The sequence below is a fragment of the Suncus etruscus genome, chromosome 5, assembly GCF_024139225.1.
Source record: "Suncus etruscus isolate mSunEtr1 chromosome 5, mSunEtr1.pri.cur, whole genome shotgun sequence".
Taxonomy (NCBI): Eukaryota; Metazoa; Chordata; class Mammalia; order Eulipotyphla; family Soricidae; genus Suncus; species Suncus etruscus.
Window position 1 is genome coordinate 79654255 of NC_064852.1, and position 22679 is coordinate 79676933.

The 22679-nt window shown below is 34.5% G+C and overlaps 1 protein-coding gene across 1 annotated transcript in view; it reads right to left on the minus strand.

Annotated features, from left to right (window-relative positions):
- Positions 1 to 22679, minus strand: part of KCNH7 (potassium voltage-gated channel subfamily H member 7) — a 480494-nt gene that overhangs the window by 128971 nt on the left and 328844 nt on the right. Inside the window, exons 4-5 of the mRNA XM_049773364.1 lie at positions 17495 to 17923; positions 5240 to 5260 (exon numbers count right to left, since the gene is read on the minus strand). Of these exons, the coding sequence (XP_049629321.1) occupies positions 5240 to 5260; positions 17495 to 17923 (450 nt within the window). The remainder of the gene's footprint in view (positions 1 to 5239; positions 5261 to 17494; positions 17924 to 22679) is intronic.

Sequence of the window (22679 nt, forward strand, 5' to 3'; positions counted from 1 at the left end):
GCAAATAGCAGCGTCAATAATGACACTGAACCATTGATACTGATAAGTATGTGGTTTCCACATAGTAGAACTTCACCTTTAGGGGTTGTGATGGGGACATTTGACTGCTTACACTGATGGAAGAATACTGTTGACTCATATTGAAAAATTATTTTGTGGGGCCGGGCGGTGGCGCTGGAGGTAAGGTGCCTGCGCTAGCCTAGGACAGACCACGGTTCGATCCCCCGGCGTCCCATATGGTCCCCCAAGAAGCCAGGAGCAACTTCTGAGCGCATAGCCAGGAGTAACCCCTGAGCATCACAGGGTGTGGCCCAAAAACCAAAAAAAAAAAAAAAAAGAAAAGAAAAATTATTTTGTATACCCTAATGAACATTTTAAAAACTGTTGTACAGTGACTGGAGCCTTGAGTCCATTTTTTTTACAAAAATAATAATAAAACATACTTTTAAATTTTAAGAGTAAGACATACCGTTATACACATTGAAATTTCTAGAATGTCATCTTCCCGCTAAAGGAAAAAATTTACTTGACCAAAATTTATTTGAGCAAAATTTATTTAGTATTTTACAAAATTCTATCACTTCGAATGACATTTCTTAAAGTATTTAAGTTGCCAATATCAAATTTTATCTTAGGGAACAGTCTGTACTTGTAGTTGTGATGTGGAAAGAAATATGTAAGTGAAAGATTTTATTTTTTAAGTAATGCTGAAATGTAATATTGAATTTGCAGAAAATGACAGTAATCACACAAAAATAATTAGTAAAATGTATTCAAAATTTATTCTATATTATTGTCCTCCTATTAAGGTGATATGTGATACAATGAAAACTATCTGCATGAATAGTTTTAAGCTATTAAAATTAACTATTTGACCTAGAGGTGCTGTTGACTTTCATTTTTACTGCTTCCTAGAGATCTATCAGAACTTCTCTAATTTTTAAATATCATTTTTTAGAATTCACAATAAATTTTCATTACTGATGAAGGCATATTATCTACAAGACCACTTTGTATGAACTTTGGAGCCACACTTAACTGTGCCAAGGTCTGACCCTTAGCTCTGTGCTTGGTTATCACTTCTAGCAGGATTCAGAACACCATAAATGCCAGTGATCTAAACCAGTTGGTGAAAGGAAGGCAAGTAGCCCTGTCTACTGTATTAATTTTCAAGCCCCTGCAAGTACTTTTATTAAGTACTATAGAATGAATGTATAACCTAACATTTAATGATATTTCTTTATTTTGTGCAGTTTATTACTTTTGGGTATTGTCACAAAGGGAATTATTTTGACATTATATATAAAAGCAGGGGTATCTCACTTGTGAGGACATGAGACTTCCTCATTTCCCCAGTTAATTTGGTATAATATTTATCATTTAATTTTAATTTTTTAAAATATGTATATGTAAGTACATCTTTTTATTTTTGTTTTATGTTTTGTTTTTGTTTTTGGGTCACATCTGGCAGCCCTCAGAGTTACTCCTGGCTGTATGCTTAGAAATCGCTCCTGGCAGGCTCGGGGGATCATATGGGATGCCGGGATTCAAACCACTGACCTCCTTGCATGCAAGGCAAACACTTTACCTCTATGCTATCTCTCTGGCCCTGTAAATACATCTTTTATTTTAATATTTATCTTAATGATGGTTTTATTTTGTTATATGCCTATTTTCCTGTTTCATATTTTAACTGTTTTCCATGTTCTTTTTTCCATGTTCTTAATAATCTTAAATTCATTCTTTTATTACATATGCCTTTCAGTAATATTTGAATATTGAATATTCAAATAGTAATATTTGAATGTGATCAATGAGAAAAGTGTCAGTATATTATAAAGTTATATCTTTTTATATTATTGTTAAGGAATAATGTTGATCTTCATAATATGTAAAATCTATTTTGAATTTTATTTCAGGATAGGAAAACAAGTATAATGAAGTATTTTTTTGAAACCAAGGGAAATAGGGTATGAAAAACTGTGAAACTACTGGACATTGCAAGGCAAATTAAAATCTAGTCTTAGACATTACAACTTTATAGCAGTCCATATTTTACCAGGCCTAATTTACTGGTGAAAAACTCTTTCTACACTATTATTCTAATTTACTTTTGTTTGTTTGATTTAAATTCATAGTGTTAGATATTTAATATATATATTTTCATTTAAATATGTATATTTAACAATTAATAGAGTTTAAAATAATACTTGAAGTAATTCATGTATGTTTAGATAAGACTTTTTTTTTTTTTTTTTTACAATACAAAAACACCTATATTTATTGCAGCACTATTCACAATAGCCAGGCTCTGGAAACAACCAAGATGCCCTTCAACAGACGAATGGCTAAAGAAACTGTAGTACATATACCCAATAGAATATTATGCAGCCGTCAGGAGAGATGAAGCCGTGAAATTTTCCTATACATGGATGTACATGGAATCTATCATGTTTAGTGAAATAAGTCAGAGGGAGAGAGAGAGAGAGAGAGAGAGAGATGCAGAATAGTCTCACTCATCTATGGTTTTTTTTTTTTTTCACAAGGCAGGCATTCTAAGCCCTCTGCTTTTATTTGTGTGTGATTTTTTTTTAATTTTATTTTGATTAGATAAGACTTTTACAACTGATTTAATATGACATCATAAAAACCTTACAATTATTTTCATTGATTTTGAAACAGTTTTTATATGAAAAGAGTCAACTTGAATATGTAAAATGATCAGTGTTGAGTAGATTTTTCTAAAATCTTTCTCAACTCTAATGGGGGAAAATAAAATCTACCCTTATCTAGTTCTTAGTATTATATTTATTTGACCAATGCAAGCTTAGAAAGACAGAATATGGGGCAAAATGGAATAAGAATCAAGGACTAGAAATCAGAATACAGGGCATCCTACCTCCTAGGTCTATATTCAAAGAGGCCTTGGTTGAGCATATAAAGGTGAAAGGCAGCCTCCCTGAGAGAGTGATCATGAACAGATGGGATTTAGGATTCTAATAAAAGAAAGGAGAAAAACCTGCAAAACAAAGTAAATGAATTTAAAGAAAATAAATGGGTAGAACTAAGTGGACATAACAAATTTAATGTAAAGGGATGTAAAACTTAAAAGTTTATAGAGGGAGTGATATTCTATAGAGAAAGTGTCAAAGTGGATAAACAATTATTCAATGTATTAGTGGGTGGGAAAGAGAAACTGGTGACCAAAATTACCGAAGTAACAGCTGAACAATCCTTTTTAATGTTTAATTCTTTAAAATAATTTTATTTATATCTATTTTGGTTTATGGACAACAATGCTTAGGATTAAGTCAGGGATGGCTATACACATGCAAACAGCTTATTTCATGTACACTCTGGTTCCTAAAATGTTAAGATTTTCAAATTGTTGGGTTAAGCATAAAGTAGTTCCATCTTTGAAGAAATACCTTGCATTTAGAGGTCAGACTAGAGACTGCTTCTCAACTAAAGTTCTTTAAATATTTTATGATGAAACTGTTTAAATTTATCATGAGTTACAAGATGATGAAAGAGAATATGTCCTCTTTTAGATGGTATTGGAAATATATCTACTCACAGCTAATAGTTTTTTTTTAAGCTACTTTTCTAAAAAGATAATTGTTCTTGAAGGCCACATGGGACAAGAAAAAAGAAACTAAAAGAATTAAGATGGTTTTCAAATAATAATTTTTTTGCAATATTTATTACTTTCATTATCATTTTTACTCAATGACAACTGCTATTTAAAAGTGAGGAAAAGTTAAAAAGCAAGTGGATTTGTTTATGAGACAAAATAAAATTACTGTAGTTTGAATAGCAATGAGCAATTATGTAAATGATTATCTTGGAAGATATGCAAATCGCTTTTCTATTTACTGAGAAAATAGATTAATTTATCACTATTGAAAATATTTTTGGAAAATAATTTCTAATATTTTGTTGATAATTATTAAATGCTAAATTTATATATAACAGGAAAATTGTCAAGAGCTGTTTGTAATTTTTTTAAGGTTGTATTTCAAATTATGTTAAGTAATATCAACACACAGAACTGATGCTTCTAAAAAAAAAAAAAAGAACTGATGCTTCTTTTGTTTTTCTTTCCAAGGTCATAAATAATGACAAATAAATAATCATGTAGATGAAATACACATGATTTTTAAAATTCACCTGCATGGACTTCTTTTGAATTGCCCATAAAATAAAGTCAAAATGGGAAGATCCACAACAATTTCTCTTATTTTTCAAGTTACCCTGGGTGGCTGACTTAGAAAATAGCTTTAGTTTTCAGTGCTATTAATTTACATCCATCAGTAGCTCTGAATTAATTAGAGAAGTAATTGAGAAATCAATATACAAAACTTTACAGTGATCAGTGGAGCAATAAAATACCGAGAGGCCAAAAGAGTAAAATTCTAAGTGATGATGATTATTGGTGGAGATGTTTTCATGCAACACACATGCACAAAATGAGTTGTTTCATATGCACACCCACGGCAGCATGCAATGGACTATGTTGAAAGACTAAGCCCTGGAAATTTTTAATTCAAATAATACGATTATTTTATTTTGTGATCCTTCATCTCATAAGGAGACTGTATAAAAAGCAGAAGTGAATTTTAAAATTTAGCCAAATTTAAATTTGTTTAGATGTACACATTTGTACACATCCTACAGGAGTTGTAGGTCATGCCGGTGATTTCAGACTTATAGAGAACACAAGTAAAAATGACTGAAATGTAATACTGAAAAATAGAAAACAACTATCATGCATATACAATTTACTACTACAGTAAGCTTAAAACCATACCCCCTGCCATCCAGGAACGTGAAACTAGTTTTAAGGAAACAAAAGAGGAACAAATGCTGTCATTTAGTGCTTAGATAATTTTGCTTTATCTTGTACTCAAAAATTGATTTTTCTGAAATAGGCTTTTGTGCCTTTCACACTGGTACAGTTTTAGCTTAATGTTTGCTTCTTTCCATAGAATTTATTTAGGAGGATTTCATTATAGACCTAGGCTTATGCTTCCTATAGAAAAAAAGTCCTTAGTCATTTTTATGACACAGTAGAAATAGTTAAGTCCAACAAAATTGAGCCAAGATATCACCACCAGGACCTGGACTAGCTAAGGGCAGCATGAGGTTGCATTAAACAGGGCATACAGCAGGCAAGTTAACATGCCAAATAAAGGGACATTCTGAGCATCAGATGATGGAATTTGAGTTCATACATTACCTTTGACATTGCGACCATTGTCTGTTTTGATTACATAGGATTAAAAGAGAGAGAGAGAAAGAAAGATATAAAAAGACTAAAATAATGTTAGAATAACAAAACACTTTGCACAGAGCAAACCAGGTACAGTTCTCACACTTTGAAATTTTAACTTTGAAATGAACATTTTGTCAAGCTAAGCAAGTAAAATGATTTACACTATTGATGATAAATCCCATAACAAACATTCACAGTCCCAATATATGAAATATTTTAATTTAAATATATCCTAAGATAAGGATTTTTTTTTTTTTGGTTTTTGGGCCACACCCTGTGATGCTCAGGGGTTACTCCTGGCTGTCTGCTCAGAAATAGCTCCTGGCAGGCACCAGGGACCATATAGGACACTGGGATTCGAACCAACCACCTTAGGTCCTGAATCGGCTGCTTGCAAGGCAAACACCGCTTTGCTATCTCTCCGGGCCAGATAAGGATTTTATAATTGTAAGAGCTTGGAGAAAGACTGGCCCAGCTGCCTGCAGTTGTGAAACAAAATTTTAACTTTTCAGGCTATTTCAGTTCCTTTCACTAGCACTTAAATTTATTTAGAGCAAGACTATTCAACGTTTTATAGGACAGTTACTGATTATCATACAATTTAATCTAGTATGTTAATAAAATAAACTTTTCCTAAAAGTATAGAATACTTAGAAAATCAGCTTTTATTATTGATTACAAAGTTAAAAATTGGACCATTCAAGTGTTATTTATTGTATATATTAGAAATACAAAGTTGCTCTAAAAAAGTAGGTAAAATAATTGCAAGAAATATTTAACAAGCAAAGGGCATTAAAATATATGTTGCTGGGGCCGGGCGGTGGCGCTAAAGGTAAGGTGCCTGCCTTGCCTTTGCTAGCCTTGGACGGACCGCGGTTCGATTCCCCGGTGTCCCATATGGTCCCCCAAGCCAGGAACAACTTCTGAGCACGTAGCCAGGAGTAACCCCTGAGCGTTACCGGGTGTGGCCCAAAAACCAAAAAAAAAAAAAAAAAAACAAAAAACTAAAATATATGTTGCCATGTTGCACTCTAAAATATATAGGAAATTCACATTAAAATAAAAACCAAATGTTTTTAGTTTTTGAGATTAACTATTTGACTATCTGGTGTCTATTTTCTATTAATAAAATACTTGCTTTAGAACAAAAAATCATAAAATAAATACAATCATAACAATGACAATCAAGTATATACAAGATTTGAAAAATTTGTTCACCATATAATCATATTGATTCTAGTACATTGTATATTTTATATCTTGGAGCATATCTTAATTGTTTCAAGGCTTACATCTGAAACAATTTCAACAGTTTGATATATTGACTTCTTGGTGCCAACTTTATCTTGCACAGAGAGATAGAATTAAAATTGTGATATTAGGTGACAAATTTTTCTGTTTTGGAAATTCATAAAAATCAAATGTTAGTGGATGATAATTTAGTTAGCTAGTAATCGTATTTATCAAATCTGTGTCCAAATTATTAGTAAAGTAACAACTACCTGTCAGTAACTTAAAATTATGCTTTATTCAAACTAAACACAAACTTATTTTATATAATTAATGTTACATTGATATTTTAAAAATGAGCATGTGATTTGTATTTTGGTAATTAGATCTACTTATTCTATTGGTAGCCTTTGTATCTTAGTCACTATTTCCTTTGAGGTGCAGAAGTTTTCAGTTTACTGTAGTCCCAATTGTTTATCTCTGATTCCACTTATTTGGACAGTGATGTTTCCTCCTTGAAGATGCCTTTAGTCTCAATGTCATGAAGTGTTTTATCTACATGTTCTTCCATATACTTTATGGTTCTGGGTCTGATATCAAGGTCTTTAGTCCATTTGGATTTGACCTTAGTGCATGGTGTTCAATGGAGGTCTGAGTTTTCTTTTTTGCATGTGGCTGACTAGTTGTCCCAGCACCACTTGTTGAAGAGGCTATCCTTGCTGCATTTTGAGTTTTTGTTTCTTTTTCAAAGATTAATTCATTATATGTCTGGGAACATTCTCTAAATACTCAAGTCTATTCCATTGATATGAGGATCTGTCTTTATTCCAATACCATGCTATTTCAATGACTATTGCTTTGTAATTCAATTTAAAGTTGGGAACAGTGATTTAGTTTGGGAAATAACTACATGAACAACTATAATGAAATGCTAGTGAGTGAGAGAAATAGAATGCTTTTCTTGAAAACAGGCAGGGGTGGGGGAGGAGGGAGATGGGAGGCATTGGTGGTGGGAAGATTGCACTAGTGAAGAGGGTATACTTTTCTATGACTTAAACCCAGCTACAAACTTGTTTGAAATCATGGTGTATATATATATATATATATATATTTTTTTTTGGATTTTTTGGGTCACACCCAGCGGTGCTCAGGGGTTAACTTCCTGGCTGTCTGCTCAGAAATAGCTCCTGGCAGGCACGGGGGACCATATGGGACACCGGGATTCGAACCAACCACCTTTGGTCCTGGATTGGCTGCTTGCAAGGCAAACGCCACTGTGCTATCTCTCCGGGCCCTTAAATAAATATATTAATAAAAAACTAAATAAAGTTCTTTATTGGGGGGTACACCCGGTGACACTGAGCTCCTGGCTTTGGGGACCATATAGAATGCCACGGAATCAAACCATGATCTGTCCAAGGTCAGTCACATGCAAGGCAAACGTCCTACCACTGTGCCACCGCTCCGGCCCCAATAAAGGTTTTTTTTTTTCATACCAAAAGTGATCTGCTTATTATTTCTCAATGATAATATAGGTGTATAAATTAGAGAAAACATTTACAATTCTTCAACAAATTGATAGGATGAGTTTATGTCAATGGAATACAAAATAGTGTTTATATTCGCCTGTTATTTTTAAGTTTAGTGTTCATTATTATATGTATGATGCATTCTGTGTACTTAGGTTTGATACCCAACACCTTTAAATTAATAATAGTAATACTTACATAAAAATAAAAAATTCTAGTCCAGTACATAAGATTTGAGGAATTTAGTTCTAAGGTAATTGTTAAGGATTAAGTGGAGAGATTATGCAAGAAAACTGTGCTAATATATTAGCAAATTACAGGAAAAATTTCTTTTTACTAATATAAAGCCAAAAATTAAATTTAAAATTTGTTGCATGTATAATTTGTTTGCAAAATGTTACATTCATACTCAAATTTTACTCAAATTTACTCAAAGTCATACACAAATTTTGTTTTCTTGTTTCCTTACTAGTTGCTCAGTTTCTAAAATATGTAAATTTATAGTCATAAAATATTTTTTCTTTATAAGGATTTGTAATTAGAAATGCAAAGTAAATTTTAAGTTATCAATTTCTAGAAAAATCTTTTTTTTGAAGGGGACATAAGCAGAATAAACATAGAGTATAATTAATGCTATAATATAAAATAAACACATTTATTTAAGATATAAAATAATAGGTGCTTTATGTTATATTATACTCAGGTATAAAATTATTTAATTCTCATATTTTCAAAAGGATGTTTATGGCTGTGAGGAATAACAATGTGTAAGGACCAGTTCATGGAAGAGCAAATTAATAAAATAAGAATATACACAAGTTATTTTAGAGAAAATTAGATTTTGTGCACATTTAAGAGAAAGACTTCAAGATAGGAGGGACTTTTTCAGAGGTTTGACAAAAGCCTTAAAAATAATGGTGGTCATCTGACAAAATTTCTAGTATCCTAAGCTAAGGAATATCATGATCAAATGTATATATTTAAAAGAAACTTATTAGCATCTTGGATTCTGATGGATCCTCCCAAGAATAATTATCACAGAAAAGAAGATTGGGCTACACAAGAGCAAGTAACTTTTATTGGATTTTAAAAGGTGAGCTTAATGGAACTATACAACAGTGCTGATTAATCTCAGCTATTCTGGACACAGCTCAGTGATTAAGTAAACCCTTCTTCAGAAATGGGTTCAAGATGCATAAAAAGGAAAGAAAATCACTGAATATCATTGAGCTAGCATGTGGTAGCAAAGATACACAAATAGGAGTATATCAAAACAAAAAGCTTTTGAACCACACACATAAAATAAAATAAAAAAGAAAATTATAGGGGCTGGAGAGATAGCATGGAGGTAGGGTGTTTGCCTTGCATGCAAAGGGACAGTGGTTCAAATCCTGGCATCTCATATTGTCCCCTTGAGCCTGCCAGAAGCAATTTGTGAATGTAGAGCCAGGAACAACCCCTGAGTGCTGCTGGGTGTGACCCAAAAAACAAAAAACAAAAAGGAAAAGAAAATATAAACAGACTAAAATAGCTACCCATAGACAAGACAAATGTTAATACTAAGATACATAAAGTATTTTTAGATTTTACAAGGAAAAATTTTAAAACCCCCTCAAATTAATACCAGAAGTTGGAGAGTAACTTCCTCAAAGCAGACATCAGGTGGACAAATGCTAAAGGAATAGATGACCTGCTCACTTATCAGGGAAATGCAAATAAAAGTAACTATGAGATATCATCTCACACTTGTCAGGCTGGAACACAATTAGTAGTACCACTAAGGTGGGGAAAAAGAGATCCTCATTCACTACTGGTGGGAATGTCAACTCGTTCAATCTTTCTTGTAAATAATATGGACACTTCTCAAAAAACTAGAATTGATCATCTATACGATTTAGTAATTGCACATCCATCTCAAGGCTCAATAACTATATTCATCAAATACATTTTCACTCCTTACTCCACTGCAATACTCTTCACAGAAGTACAAATCTGGGAACATCTCAAACATCCAAGAAGAGATGATTAAATAAAGTGACCCTAGTATGCATACACAATGAAATAGTACTTAGCTAAAAAAAAAGGGGTTAAATTATGCAATTTACTGCTCCATGGATGGATCTGGAGTACATGGTGAAAGAAATTAATTGAATATAAAGACTCTGATACAGAATGATCTTTCTCTTACCTAGGATATAAACAAACACAAGTAAGGCGATAATGTATACCCCAAAGGCAACCTAGACAGAGACCTCATCTTTAGCAAGAAGCATATGACTGCAGGTAAGTTGGGGGGAAGTTGCATAAAAGGGGGAAATGAGAAAATTATGGAGGAAAATAGACACTTTTAAGTAAAGTGTGGAACTAGAAAATTTTATATATGAAACTCTGCCATATCAATATTGTTTATAACAGTACCTAAAATAAATTAAAAAATTAAAAATAGAAAAGCACTGCAATATGGACTTTGGAGACAATGCTGAGTTATAAGGTAGACTTTGACATACCTGGTTATGTAATTCTGGACCAACTATTTATTTACCATGTCTGAGCCTTAGTTTCCCAGCTATCAAAAGGATTGAGCAGAGCATAAAAGCCGGCTATCCTTTGCAAAAGCTGGCTCCCTGTGTGTGACACCAGGCGGGGAAAATCCGCGAAAGTACACCGGCCCAGTGGGGCTCAGCTGTGAAAGACTGTGAGTGTGACCTGTCTATGTCTGTCTACTGTCCTCTTGCGTGAAACTCTTGCGAGTGGGGCAAAAAGAGCCTCCAGAAACCTCGCTCGCCCAGACGCCATTTTCAGGGAGGGACTTCAGAGCATAAAAACCGGCTATCCTTTGCAAAAGCTGGCTCCCTGTGTGTGACACCAGGCGGGGAAAATCCGCGAAAGTACACCGGCCCAGTGGGGCTCAGCTGTGAAAGACTGTGAGTGTGACCTGTCTATGTCTGTCTACTGTCCTCTTGCGTGAAACTCTTGCGAGTGGGGCAAAAAGAGGCTCAGAGGAGCACGGCCGCTCCGCTTCGCTACGCGGCCGTGCACTCTTTCTAAGGAAAGAACTCCATTGCAACAAGAAGGAAAAATCACACTAAGAACGGCGCTATATCACAGAAGCAAACATTTCTCTCTGGACTGTCTTCTCTGTTACATGCTCGGGCCTAAGATTTGACCCAGTGTGAGGCTTCATCCACGGAGGACTCCCCTCCCTTAGAGGCAAGTCAGCCCATCCAGAAAGGGAGGAGCCAGAGGAGTGTGCTGCCTACATCATATAGACAATGAATACCACTACAACACGTAGAAAAACCCACAATACAAATGTGACAATGGGGAAACAGCGCAGGCCAGCATCAGACATAGAGAATGAAGATGACAATTCTGAGGACCAGATAATGACTGAACAACTAATCAACCTCTCAGATAAGGACTTTAGACTAGCAATATGGAAGGTGCTCAACAGACTCCAAGAAACCATGGATCGAGTTGAACAGAACACTAATAAGAACCAAGAAAATATGAAGGCAGAAATGACAAAACTCCAAACTGAAATAACATGTCAACTAACAGGCCTGAAAAACTCAGTAAACGAAGTGAATGACAAAATGGATAAGCTCTGGGACAGGGTATCAGAAGCTGAGAATAGACTTGGTGCTGTGGAAGATGAGATACATAACAATTCCATACAGCAGGAGAGATTGGACAAAAAACTTAAAGCAAATGAGCAGACAATGGAAAAATTAGTCAAAGAATGGGAACAGACGAAAATAGAAGTCTATGATAAGATCAACAGAAACAACTTAAGAATCATTGGAGTCCCAGAGACCCAGGAAGAAAATTTCCAGGAAGAATCAATGGTCAAGAACATCATTAAAGAGAAACTTCCAGAGCTAAAGAATATATGTGATCATATGCCCGAAGAGTACCAACCGAAAGAGACCCCAGAAAAACCACCCCAAGACACATCCTAGTCACAATGACAAATCCCACAGATAGAGACAGAATTCTGAAAACAGCAAGATCAAAAGGGGAAATCATGTTCAAGCAAGCTTCCCTGAGATTTACAGCAGACCTGTCACCAGAAACGCTCAATGCCAGAAAGCAGTGGTGGGATATTGTGACAAGACTGAATGAAATGAATGCTTCACCCAGAATACTATACCCAGCAAAACTCACTTTCCGGTTTGATGGAAGAATACATGGTTTCACAGACAAAAAACAGCTCAGAAACTTCACAGACACAAAACCAGTCTTAAGAGAAAAACTGAAAGACCTAATCTAAGACAAGACTACCCAAAAGACACACCAAATTTTGAAATAAAGATGGCGTTAAATCCCAGGACAATTCTTTCTCTCAACGTCAATGGACTAAATGCACCAGTTAAGAGACACAGAGTGGCTAAATGGATCAAAAAACTCAATCCAACCTTCTGCTGCCTACAAGAAACGCACCTGAATAGTCAGAACAAACATAGACTCAAAATAAAAGGCTGGAGAAAAGTTATCCAAGCAAACAACACCCATAAAAAAGCTGGAGTGGCCATACTAATATCAGATAATGCAAACTTTATACTCAGGAAGGTTGTAAGGGACAAAGACGGACATTTTATATTAATCAAGGGGTACGTAGAGCAGGAAGAATTCACTCTCCTAAACATATATGCACCGAATGAGGGGCCAGCAAAATATTTAATACAACTGCTGACAAATCTGAAAAATAATATCAACAACAACACAATAATTGTGGGGGACCTAAACACGGCTTTGTCAACACTGGACAGGTCAACCAGACTGAAACCCAACAAGAATATACTAGACCTGAGGAGAGAAATGGAAGAAAGAGGCCTAGTGGATATATATAGGACACTCCATCCCCAGAAACCTGGATACACATTCTTCTCCAATGTACATGGGACATTCTCCAGGATAGACTACATGCTGGCACATAAAACATACCTCCATAAGATCAAGAGGATAGAAATTTTGCAGACTACCTTCGCTGACCACAAGGCTCTGAAATTATTTGTGAACTCCAAAGGGACTCAGAAGAAACACTTTAACACCTGGAAGTTAAACAGCCTCATGCTCAATAACCAGTGGGTCCGAGATGAAATCAAGGAGGAAATAAAAAGGTTCCTGGAAACAAATGACAATAAAGACACAAACTCTCAGAACTTATGGGACACAGCAAAAGCAGTACTGAGAGGAAAATTTATAGCTTTGCAAGCACACATCAGGAAGGAAGAAGGAGCTTACCTGAGTAGCTTAATGACACAGCTAATAGAACTAGAAAATGCTCAACAAAAGGACCCAAGAACAGGAAGACAGAAGGAAATAACAAAGCTGAGAGCAGAAATCAACGAAGTGGAAACTCAAAAAACAATCCGAAAGATCAACGAAAGCAGAAGTTGGTTCTTTGAAAAAATAAACAAGATTGATAGACCACTGGCAAACCTAACAAAGAAAGAGAGAGAGAGAAACTTGATAACTCGTATCAGGAATGAAAAAGGAGAGATCACTACTGATATGACAGAGATTCAAAGGGTAATCAGAAACTACTTTGAAAAACTCTACGCCACTAAAAATGAGAACCTGGAAGAAATGGATAAATTCTTGGACTCTTATAATCTTCCACGGTTGAAGGAAGAGGATGTAGCATATCTAAACACCCCCATCACCATTGATGAAATTAAAACAGTAATCAAATGTCTGCCGAAAAACAAAAGCCCAGGTCCAGATGGATTCACTAATGAATTCTATCAAACTTTCCAAGAGGAACTACTGTCAATCTTGGCAAGACTCTTTCATGAAATTGAACAAACAGAAACACTTCCAAATAGCTTTTATGAAGCCAACATCACCTTGATACCTAAACCAGACAGAGACGCTACCAAAAAAGAAAATTACAGACCAATATCACTGATGAATGCAGATGCAAAGATCCTCAACAAAATCCTGGCAAATAGGATTCAATGCCTCATTAAGAAGATCATCCACTACGATCAAGTAGGTTTCATCCCAGGAATGCAAGGCTGGTTTAACATCCGTAAATCTATCAACATAATACACAACATCAATAACAAGAAAAATAAAAACCACAGGATCATATCAATAGATGCAGAGAAAGCATTTGATAAGGTCCAACACCCATTCTTGATCAAAACTCTCAGCAAGATGGGAATGGAGGGAACCTTTCTCAATATAGTGAAGGCCATCTACCACAAGCCAGTGGCAAATATTATCCTCAATGGAGAAAAACTGAAAGCCTTCCCTCTAAATTCTGGCACAAGACAAGGCTGTCCTCTCTCACCACTCCTATTCAACATAGCACTGGAAGTACTTGCTATAGCGATTAGGCAAGAAAAGGATATCAAGGGAATCCAGATAGGAAAGGAAGAAGTCAAGCTCTCACTGTTTGCAGATGACATGATACTCTACTTAGAAAACCCTAAAGACTCTATCAAAAAGCTTCTAGAAACAATAGACTCATATAGCAAGGTGGCAGGCTACAAAATTAACACACAAAAATCAATGGCCTTTCTATACACCAACAGTAATAAAGAAGAAATGGACATTAAGAAAACAACCCCATTCACAATAGTACCACACAAACTCAAATATCTTGGAATCAACTTGACTAAATATGTGAAGGACCTATACAAAGAAAACTATAAAACTCTGCTCCAAGAAATAAGAGAGGACACACGGAAATGGAAACACATACCCTGCTCATGGATTGGCAGGATTAACATCATCAAAATGTCAATACTCCCCAAGGCATTATACAGATTTAATGCCATCCCTCTAAAGATACCCATGACATTCTTCAAAGAAGTGGATCAGACACTTTTGAAATTCATTTGGAACAATAAACACCCTCGAATAGCTAAAGCAATCATTGGGAAAAAGAATATGGGAGGAATTACTTTTCCCAACTTTAAACTGTACTACAAAGCAACAGTTATCAAAACAGCATGGTATTGGAATAAGGATAGGTCCTCAGATCAGTGGAATAGGCTTGAATACTCAGAAAATGTTCCCCAGAGATACAACCATCTAATTTTTGATAAAGGAGCAGGAAATCCTAAATGGAGTAGGGAAAGCCTCTTCAACAAGTGGTGTTGGCACAATTGGATAGCCACTTGCAAAAAATTAAACTTAGACCCCCAGCTAACATCATGTACAAAGGTAAAATCCAAATGGATTAAAGACCTCGATATCAGCCCCAAAACCATAAGATATATAGAACAGCACATAGGCAAAACACTACAGGACATTACAGGCATCTTCAAGGAGGAAACTGCACTCTCCAAGCAAGTGAAAGCAGAGATTAACAGATGGGAATATATTAAGCTGAGAAGCTTCTGCACCTCAAAGGAAATAGTGCCCAGGATACAAGAGCCACCCACTGAGTGGGAGAAACTATTCACCCAATACCCATCAGATAAGGGGCTAATCTCCAAAATATACAAGGCACTGACAGAACTTTACAAGAAAAAAACATCTAACCCCATCAAAAAATGGGGAGAAGAAATGAACAGACACTTTGACAAAGAAGAAATACGCATGGCCAAAAGACACGTGAAAAAATGTTCCACATCACTAATCATCAGGGAGATGCAAATCAAAACAACGATGAGATACCACCTCACACCCCAGAGAATGGCACACATCACAAAGAATGAGAATAAACAGTGTTGGCGGGGATGTGGAGAGAAAGGAACTCTTATCCACTGCTGGTGGGAATGCTGTCTAGTTCAACCTTTATGGAAAGCGATATGGAGATTCCTCCAAAAACTGGAAATCGAGCTCCCATACGATCCAGCTATACCACTCCTAGGAATATACCCTAGGAACACAAAAATACAATACAAAAACCCCTTCCTTACACCTATATTCATTGCAGCTCTATTTACCATAGCAAGACTCTGGAAACAACCAAGATGCCCTTCAACAGATGAATGGCTAAAGAAACTGTGGTACATATACACAATGGAATATTATGCAGCTGTCAGGAGAGATGAAGTCATGAAATTTTCCTATACATGGATGTACATGGAATCTATTATGCTGAGTGAAATAAGTCAGAGAGAGAGAGAAAAACGCAGAATGGTCTCACTCATCTATGGGTTTTAAGAAAAATGAAAGACACCCTTGTAATAATAATTTTCAGACACAAAAGAGAAAAGAGCTGGAAGTTCCAGCTCACCTCAGGAAGCTCACCACAAAGAGTGATGAGTTTAGTTAGAGAAATAACTACATTTTGAACTGTCCTAATATTGAGAATGTATGAGGGAAATGTAGAGCCTGTTTAGGGTACAGGCGGGGGTTGGGTGGGGAGGAGGGTGATTTGGGACTTGGGTGATGGGAATGTTGCACTGGTGATGGGTGGTGTTCCTTTTATGACTGAAACCCAAACACAATCATGTATGTAATCAAGGTGTTTAAATAAAAAAAAAATTAAAAAAAAAAAAAAAAAAAAAAAAAAAAAGGATTGAATGATAGTTTCTAGTTCATAGGATTGTTAGAAGAATTTAATGTGAGGTAATATGTGCCAATCATCTTTTTTCTCATTAGTACATACTCAACTTATGTTTTCTATGATCATATCATCAATAAATTGTAATGACTTTTAAACATCCCTATGTTCACTACCAGTTAATTTTAAATATGAATTTTAAAATATTTGGAAGAAATAAATTAATTCATACTTTGATCTTAGGTAGGTTTTTGTTAAGAACAAGAGTTTCAGGGGCCGGGGAGAGATAGCATGGAGGTAGGGTATTTGCCTTGCATACAGAAGGACAGTGGTTCAAATCCTGGCATCCCATATGGTCTCCCGAATGTGCCAGAAGCTACTTCTGAGCATAAAGCCAGGAGTAACCCCTGAGCAGTGCCGGGTGTGACCCGAAAACAAAAAAACAAAAACAAAAAAAGGACCAAGAGTTTTAGAGATCCCTTCTCCACCCTCCTAAACAAAATCTTACTTCTTTCCATTATCTATCCTCACTTTAACCCTAATTAACTTATATATTTCATATTACACAGTATACTTCATATACTTCTTCCTTGGATAGAGTACATCGATAAAATAGTCCTGTGATTGTTATAACAGTTTATCCACAGCTTGACTCTGGAATGAATATAAATTAAATAGTAAATTCATTACCTATGTATATATATCACATAATAAGCATTAATTAATCAACATGATATAGAATAGGCAGCTAATTATGATAAAAATATTTCAGATACACAGACAAAATCATTAAGAGAAAAACCAACATTTACTCATGTGCAGGGGCAGTCAGTGACAACTCAGTGTAACTCACAATTTTAATAGCATTATTTCACTGCTGTTCTTTTAAAATAATAAATTAGTGAAATATTAAAAATCAGTATAGCAGTTACCTTTAATAAACCACTGACACATGTTTTCATATTTAAAGAAAAATATAAACAAACATACCTTCGCTGGCATGTCGGTCTCTAAATATGTTCTTGGGGTGGACATTGAATCCTTCTATATCATGAACTGAAGAAGCCCTCCTTATACTACAAATGCTTTCCTTTGATCTAGAATGAGTCAGCTGGGAAGTTGACTGCAGCATGTCAGGGTAGAGTCGATCCCATTGCCTTTTGGGAGAGGAATGGTCAAGTGGTCCAGATATATTCACCAAAGGAGAACATTTGCTGGACTGTATCAAGGCTTTTGTATCATCTGCTTCTGAAGGGCTGCAACTTTCTTTTGTAGGAGACTTAAAGTGCTTCATTGCTACTGAATCATCACTGTGTTTAGAAGAATCTATCACTACCATGTCGGGGTCTTCTTGTGGCAAGGATTGCTTTCTGTAAGTAAGAACTCGTAGACCAGGAAACTTGAAACCAAAAAGTTTTCCTACAAATGGAGACAGGAAAAACATTAATATCAAAAATATGTATTCAAAAATATGAATATAGAAATAGTAAAATATAAAACAAACACAATCATGACTTAAGTCACAGAATGAGGGATATTGTAGAAAAATATTTTGAGATAAATATGAAGTATCATAATAGTAACAATAATTGAATAATAGTTAGTGACCTGACTTCAATAAGGTATTTTTTCCAGTATATATATATATATATATTATTTTTTCCAGAAAAAGAGCAGTGAAGTTTAGAAAACAAAAGAAGGGATGGTGAACTGTGCATAAAAGAGACATATATAGAAATGAACTTAGTGTAGTTCTGAATGAATATACACATGGTGTTATTATATTGCCAGTGGAAGAGAATAAAATGAGGAGAAGCAAGGTGTTGTCTTGATTCTAGAAGGTTTGCATTGTAGATTACATTGTGGATTTAGTGTAGACTGGAAAAATGGATAATTATTACATTATGAAAGAATTCAAATTATGCTTCAAAGTGATGTATTATTGTAAGGGTAAGAATCTTTTACTATTCTTTTTTTGTTTCAAATCCTGAGAATTCATCACTATACTCCATCTTCTTCCCTTTGATAATCACTGTTTTGTTTTTACCACCTAAATGTTGAGATACTTTTGTTAATATATTTCTTTATGCCATTTGAAAGACAGTGTTTGCCTTCATCTGAATTATTTTACTAATAATACTAGCGTGATCCATTCAAGTTGTTTGAAAATAGCAATAATTCGTATTTTTCAAAAGTACATTAAGTACATATAATACATTATTATCCACTAATCTGTCAATGAGAATTAAAGTTAGTTTCATTATGCTATTGTGAAAAATGCTGTGATGACCATGAGGCACATGCATTTCTTCATAATTTATATGTCATGTTTCATATCTATTAGGAAAGTTCTAAAAATAAGCTAGCTGCATCATATGGTATATCAATTTTTCAAATAACTCACAATACTCTTTGATAATGGTTGTGCCTTTTTATATACCAGGGAATTTCCCTCCACCCATCCTTAATAATATTTATTGTTTCATCTTTTTAAAATGTCCATTCTTAAGGGTGTGTGATGATGATAACTTCTTATTGTTTTGACTTTTCATAGTTATTTTTAATTCCTATGCAGGTCTGTACCTTGAGATTAAGGACTTCCTTTATGTTTTGTACTTTTCATTATTCTTGCCTAGCACATGCTTTAGGTTTGAAGGCCAATGTAATTTCTTAAGGAATAACTTTTATTTCATTGAAATATATTAGCACTTTCTTTATTATGTGGGTATTTTTGGGTGGATGGTTGGTATCACACCTAGTGGTGCAAAAGGCTTGCTCCTGACTCTACTTAGATCACTCTTTGTGGACCTAGGTGGCCATATGGAGTGCCACAAATCAAACCAGATGGCTTCTTGCAAAGCAAGCACCCTATTTACTGCACTATTGTTCTGGGTCCTGTTTGGTTTTTGTTTTAGGGCCATACACCATGGTTCGGAGAGATTATTCCTGGCTCTGTGTTCAAGAGTGATTCCCAGGCAATGAGTGTGGGGGGATCATCTATGTGTTGGGAACTCAAATGGCTTGAGAGCATGTAAAACAAAGACTCTAACAAATACTATATCCACTTTCTTCCATTAATAACTTTTGCCATAGTTAATAGTTTCACATGTGTGAAACATTTTTTTCCTTTAGTAGACATCTAGAACCTTTGTGTGTTTTGCTCACCAAATTTTATCTTTGAAAGATTCCTTGAGCATGTTAAATGATTTCCATGAACAAATTAAAAACTGTGCTTCATTTTACAATGCAAAAATGAGAATATTTATTGCACAACCATTGTAAGAAAATCTTAGCTTCTTGGAATTGTGTTGACACACATTTGCAGAACAAAAATGCTTAATGAAATAGAACTCAGCAGCTCATAGAAATGGCAAATTTTATTATACCTTAGGGTTAAGTATAACACTCATTGTTAACATCACCTTTTTCAGAAGTTTTTAGTAACCACTATTTTAATTTTAGAGATATGTAAAAATGTTTTCAAACTAATTATCATCTAGTAAAGCTTAAAGAAAATAACTATTACATACATTTCAAATTTAAGCAGGCTAATATATTAATATACACTTTCACTTATAAAGAGTAGTAATAATATTAAATATAATTGAAATAAAATTTATTTTCTGATAATATACATGACACAATATTCAGATAAACTGCAAGTGCATTCAACATTAACTCTGGATTAATAAACTGTAGCTGAGAGTATGAAATCTGTGCAAATAAGATTAAATAACAATGCATCATGACAAGTATTCTAACATAATTCTACTAGCAACTTTTATATGTTCAAATAAATTGCCAAGTTAAAAGTCAGTGAACTACACCGAAGACATTTGATTAGTTTTTAATGCACATGGAATTGAGTTATAAAGCTGTTCACAAATCAGTTCTGCAAGCTTATTATAGTATGCTGAAGGTCAATGCTTAATTTTTTCATTTTTTATCAGACCCATTACTCTCCTCCTTTAAAAACAATTTGCTGCCTTTTTAAAATTAGTGATCACATAGGCATTCAGTTGCTCCTATAGTTTAATCATATCCAAGGTGGTACAGATGGTCTTTTATGCATCACTAGGTTAATATGACCATGTTATATTGCGTTACAGATTTAGTTGTCTAATTGCAACTCATCTGGAAAGAATACATGGAAAATATACGGATTTTGCTCCATACCAGTACTTGAAGACATAAAATATATATGAGTATAAAGTGTTATAATCTTAAAGTTATAAAACACCTTTGTAAGTCAAGTCTCCATAGTTTTCCTTAAATAAATTATATGTTGTATAGTTTACAAAATAAATTAGTTTATAAACAGGGAATTGGCACATAATATAAGTGAATTTTTTTATTTTTTAGGAAAAAGTTTGTAGAGATATTCTACAACAAAATGTTTCTCACTATGAAATATTTATAAGATTGTACCTTGTTAGCTATGGACTCCTGAAAGAACCCAGAATATTGTAAAACTCGGTATGAAGCCTCATTTATTGTAAATCCAATGATGACCTGAATAACCTGATTCATGAGTAGTAGTAAATCAGGCAGTGCATACAGTTAAACTCTAGATCAACCGGAAGTCTATTGAGTTGCTAAATAGGAGACTCATTAAAGAAGTAAATATAGGGATCAGACAGATAGTACAGCAGGTGAGGCACTTGCCTCACTTTGTACCAAGGTAATCTATGTTCAATCTCCAGTGCCATATAAGGTCACCTGAGCATTACCAGGAGTAAGCCCTGGGTATATAAGATGTAATTCCAAATAAACAAGTAAAGATAACAAAACTATAAAGCAATAAGATCAGTAATGCTTTGACAAATTAAAATACCTGGTACATTTCTCAGGGCAAGAGATATTGGAAAAAAACACAGAATTTTACACTAAGATAATAAGTTCAGTAAACACAATTTATGAAAAGAGAAGAAAACAGGGAGGAATTATAGACTACTTGCAGCTATCTACGATTATTATTCTCATGGAAATCCGAACAAAACATCAATGTTTACTCAATAAACCGATTTACTTTCTATACAACAAATAATTAGCAAATCAGTGTATGATTTATTAAGACTCCCTCTTCCCACATCTTTTGGATTCAACTTTTATTTTCCAAATGTCAAATTAAGAATTCATTCTAATTGGGTTGAAAAGATTGTGGGAAGGGTACTTGCCTTGCGTGCAGCCAACCTGTTTCAGTCCTGCGTACCTCATATGGTTCCCTTGGTCTAAAATGAGTGATATCAGAATTCAAAGCCAGGAGTAAACTCTGAGTCACACCTGCTAAGGCTCTCAAATCACGCACACACACACACACACACACACACACACACACACACACACACATACACACACAAAACAACAAATGCATTCTATTCTTTTAATAATAACACATAATAATGTGCTAACTTAATTTGACAAGGATGATGATGAAACAATCAAGTTAATACGAACTTTCTTGTTGGATATTGCAAACCTAGAGTTTAGATACTAGTTACCCAAATGTTTAAATATAAATTGTGCCTGATTTGTATGTTGCTAAGCTACGAAACATCCAAATGAAACACCCATGTAGACTCTAGTATGGATATGCAAATTTAGGTACTCATTAACATTCATTGTTAAGACATACTGCTTTTCAACTACAGTAATTTCCTTGATCTTAGAAATATGTATTTTCTCAAAACCTAGGTGAGCAAGCATAAAATAATTGAAAATTATAACTAAATTTTCTACATTTTTTCTAACTATGTATGCTTTAATCTGTATCAAATTTAATCTTTGAAAGTAGGAATGGTATTTAGAATAACTGGATAAAAATATGCAATGGTTTAAAGGGTGGATACCCAACTGAACTTTGAACCCACATATAAGTAGAAGGAAACAAATAGTAGAGGGGAGGGGAAGAAAGATAGATGAAAGATAACAGGAGTTAGGTGTTAAGTGTATGCAGGTCATGATAGCCAAATTTTTAACAATTAAACTTAAAATGATGCCTATTTTACATGGCAGGCTGGCAGGAGGTTATGGGAGGGAGGGGACATGGTGAAGCAACCTTGACACTGGCAGTAGGATTGGTATTGGAATATTGTTTGTTTAAAATTCAGCTATGGATAACTTTGTAAATCATAGTGCTTTAATTTTTTTTTCCAGAAAGAGATTTCTTGGGCCT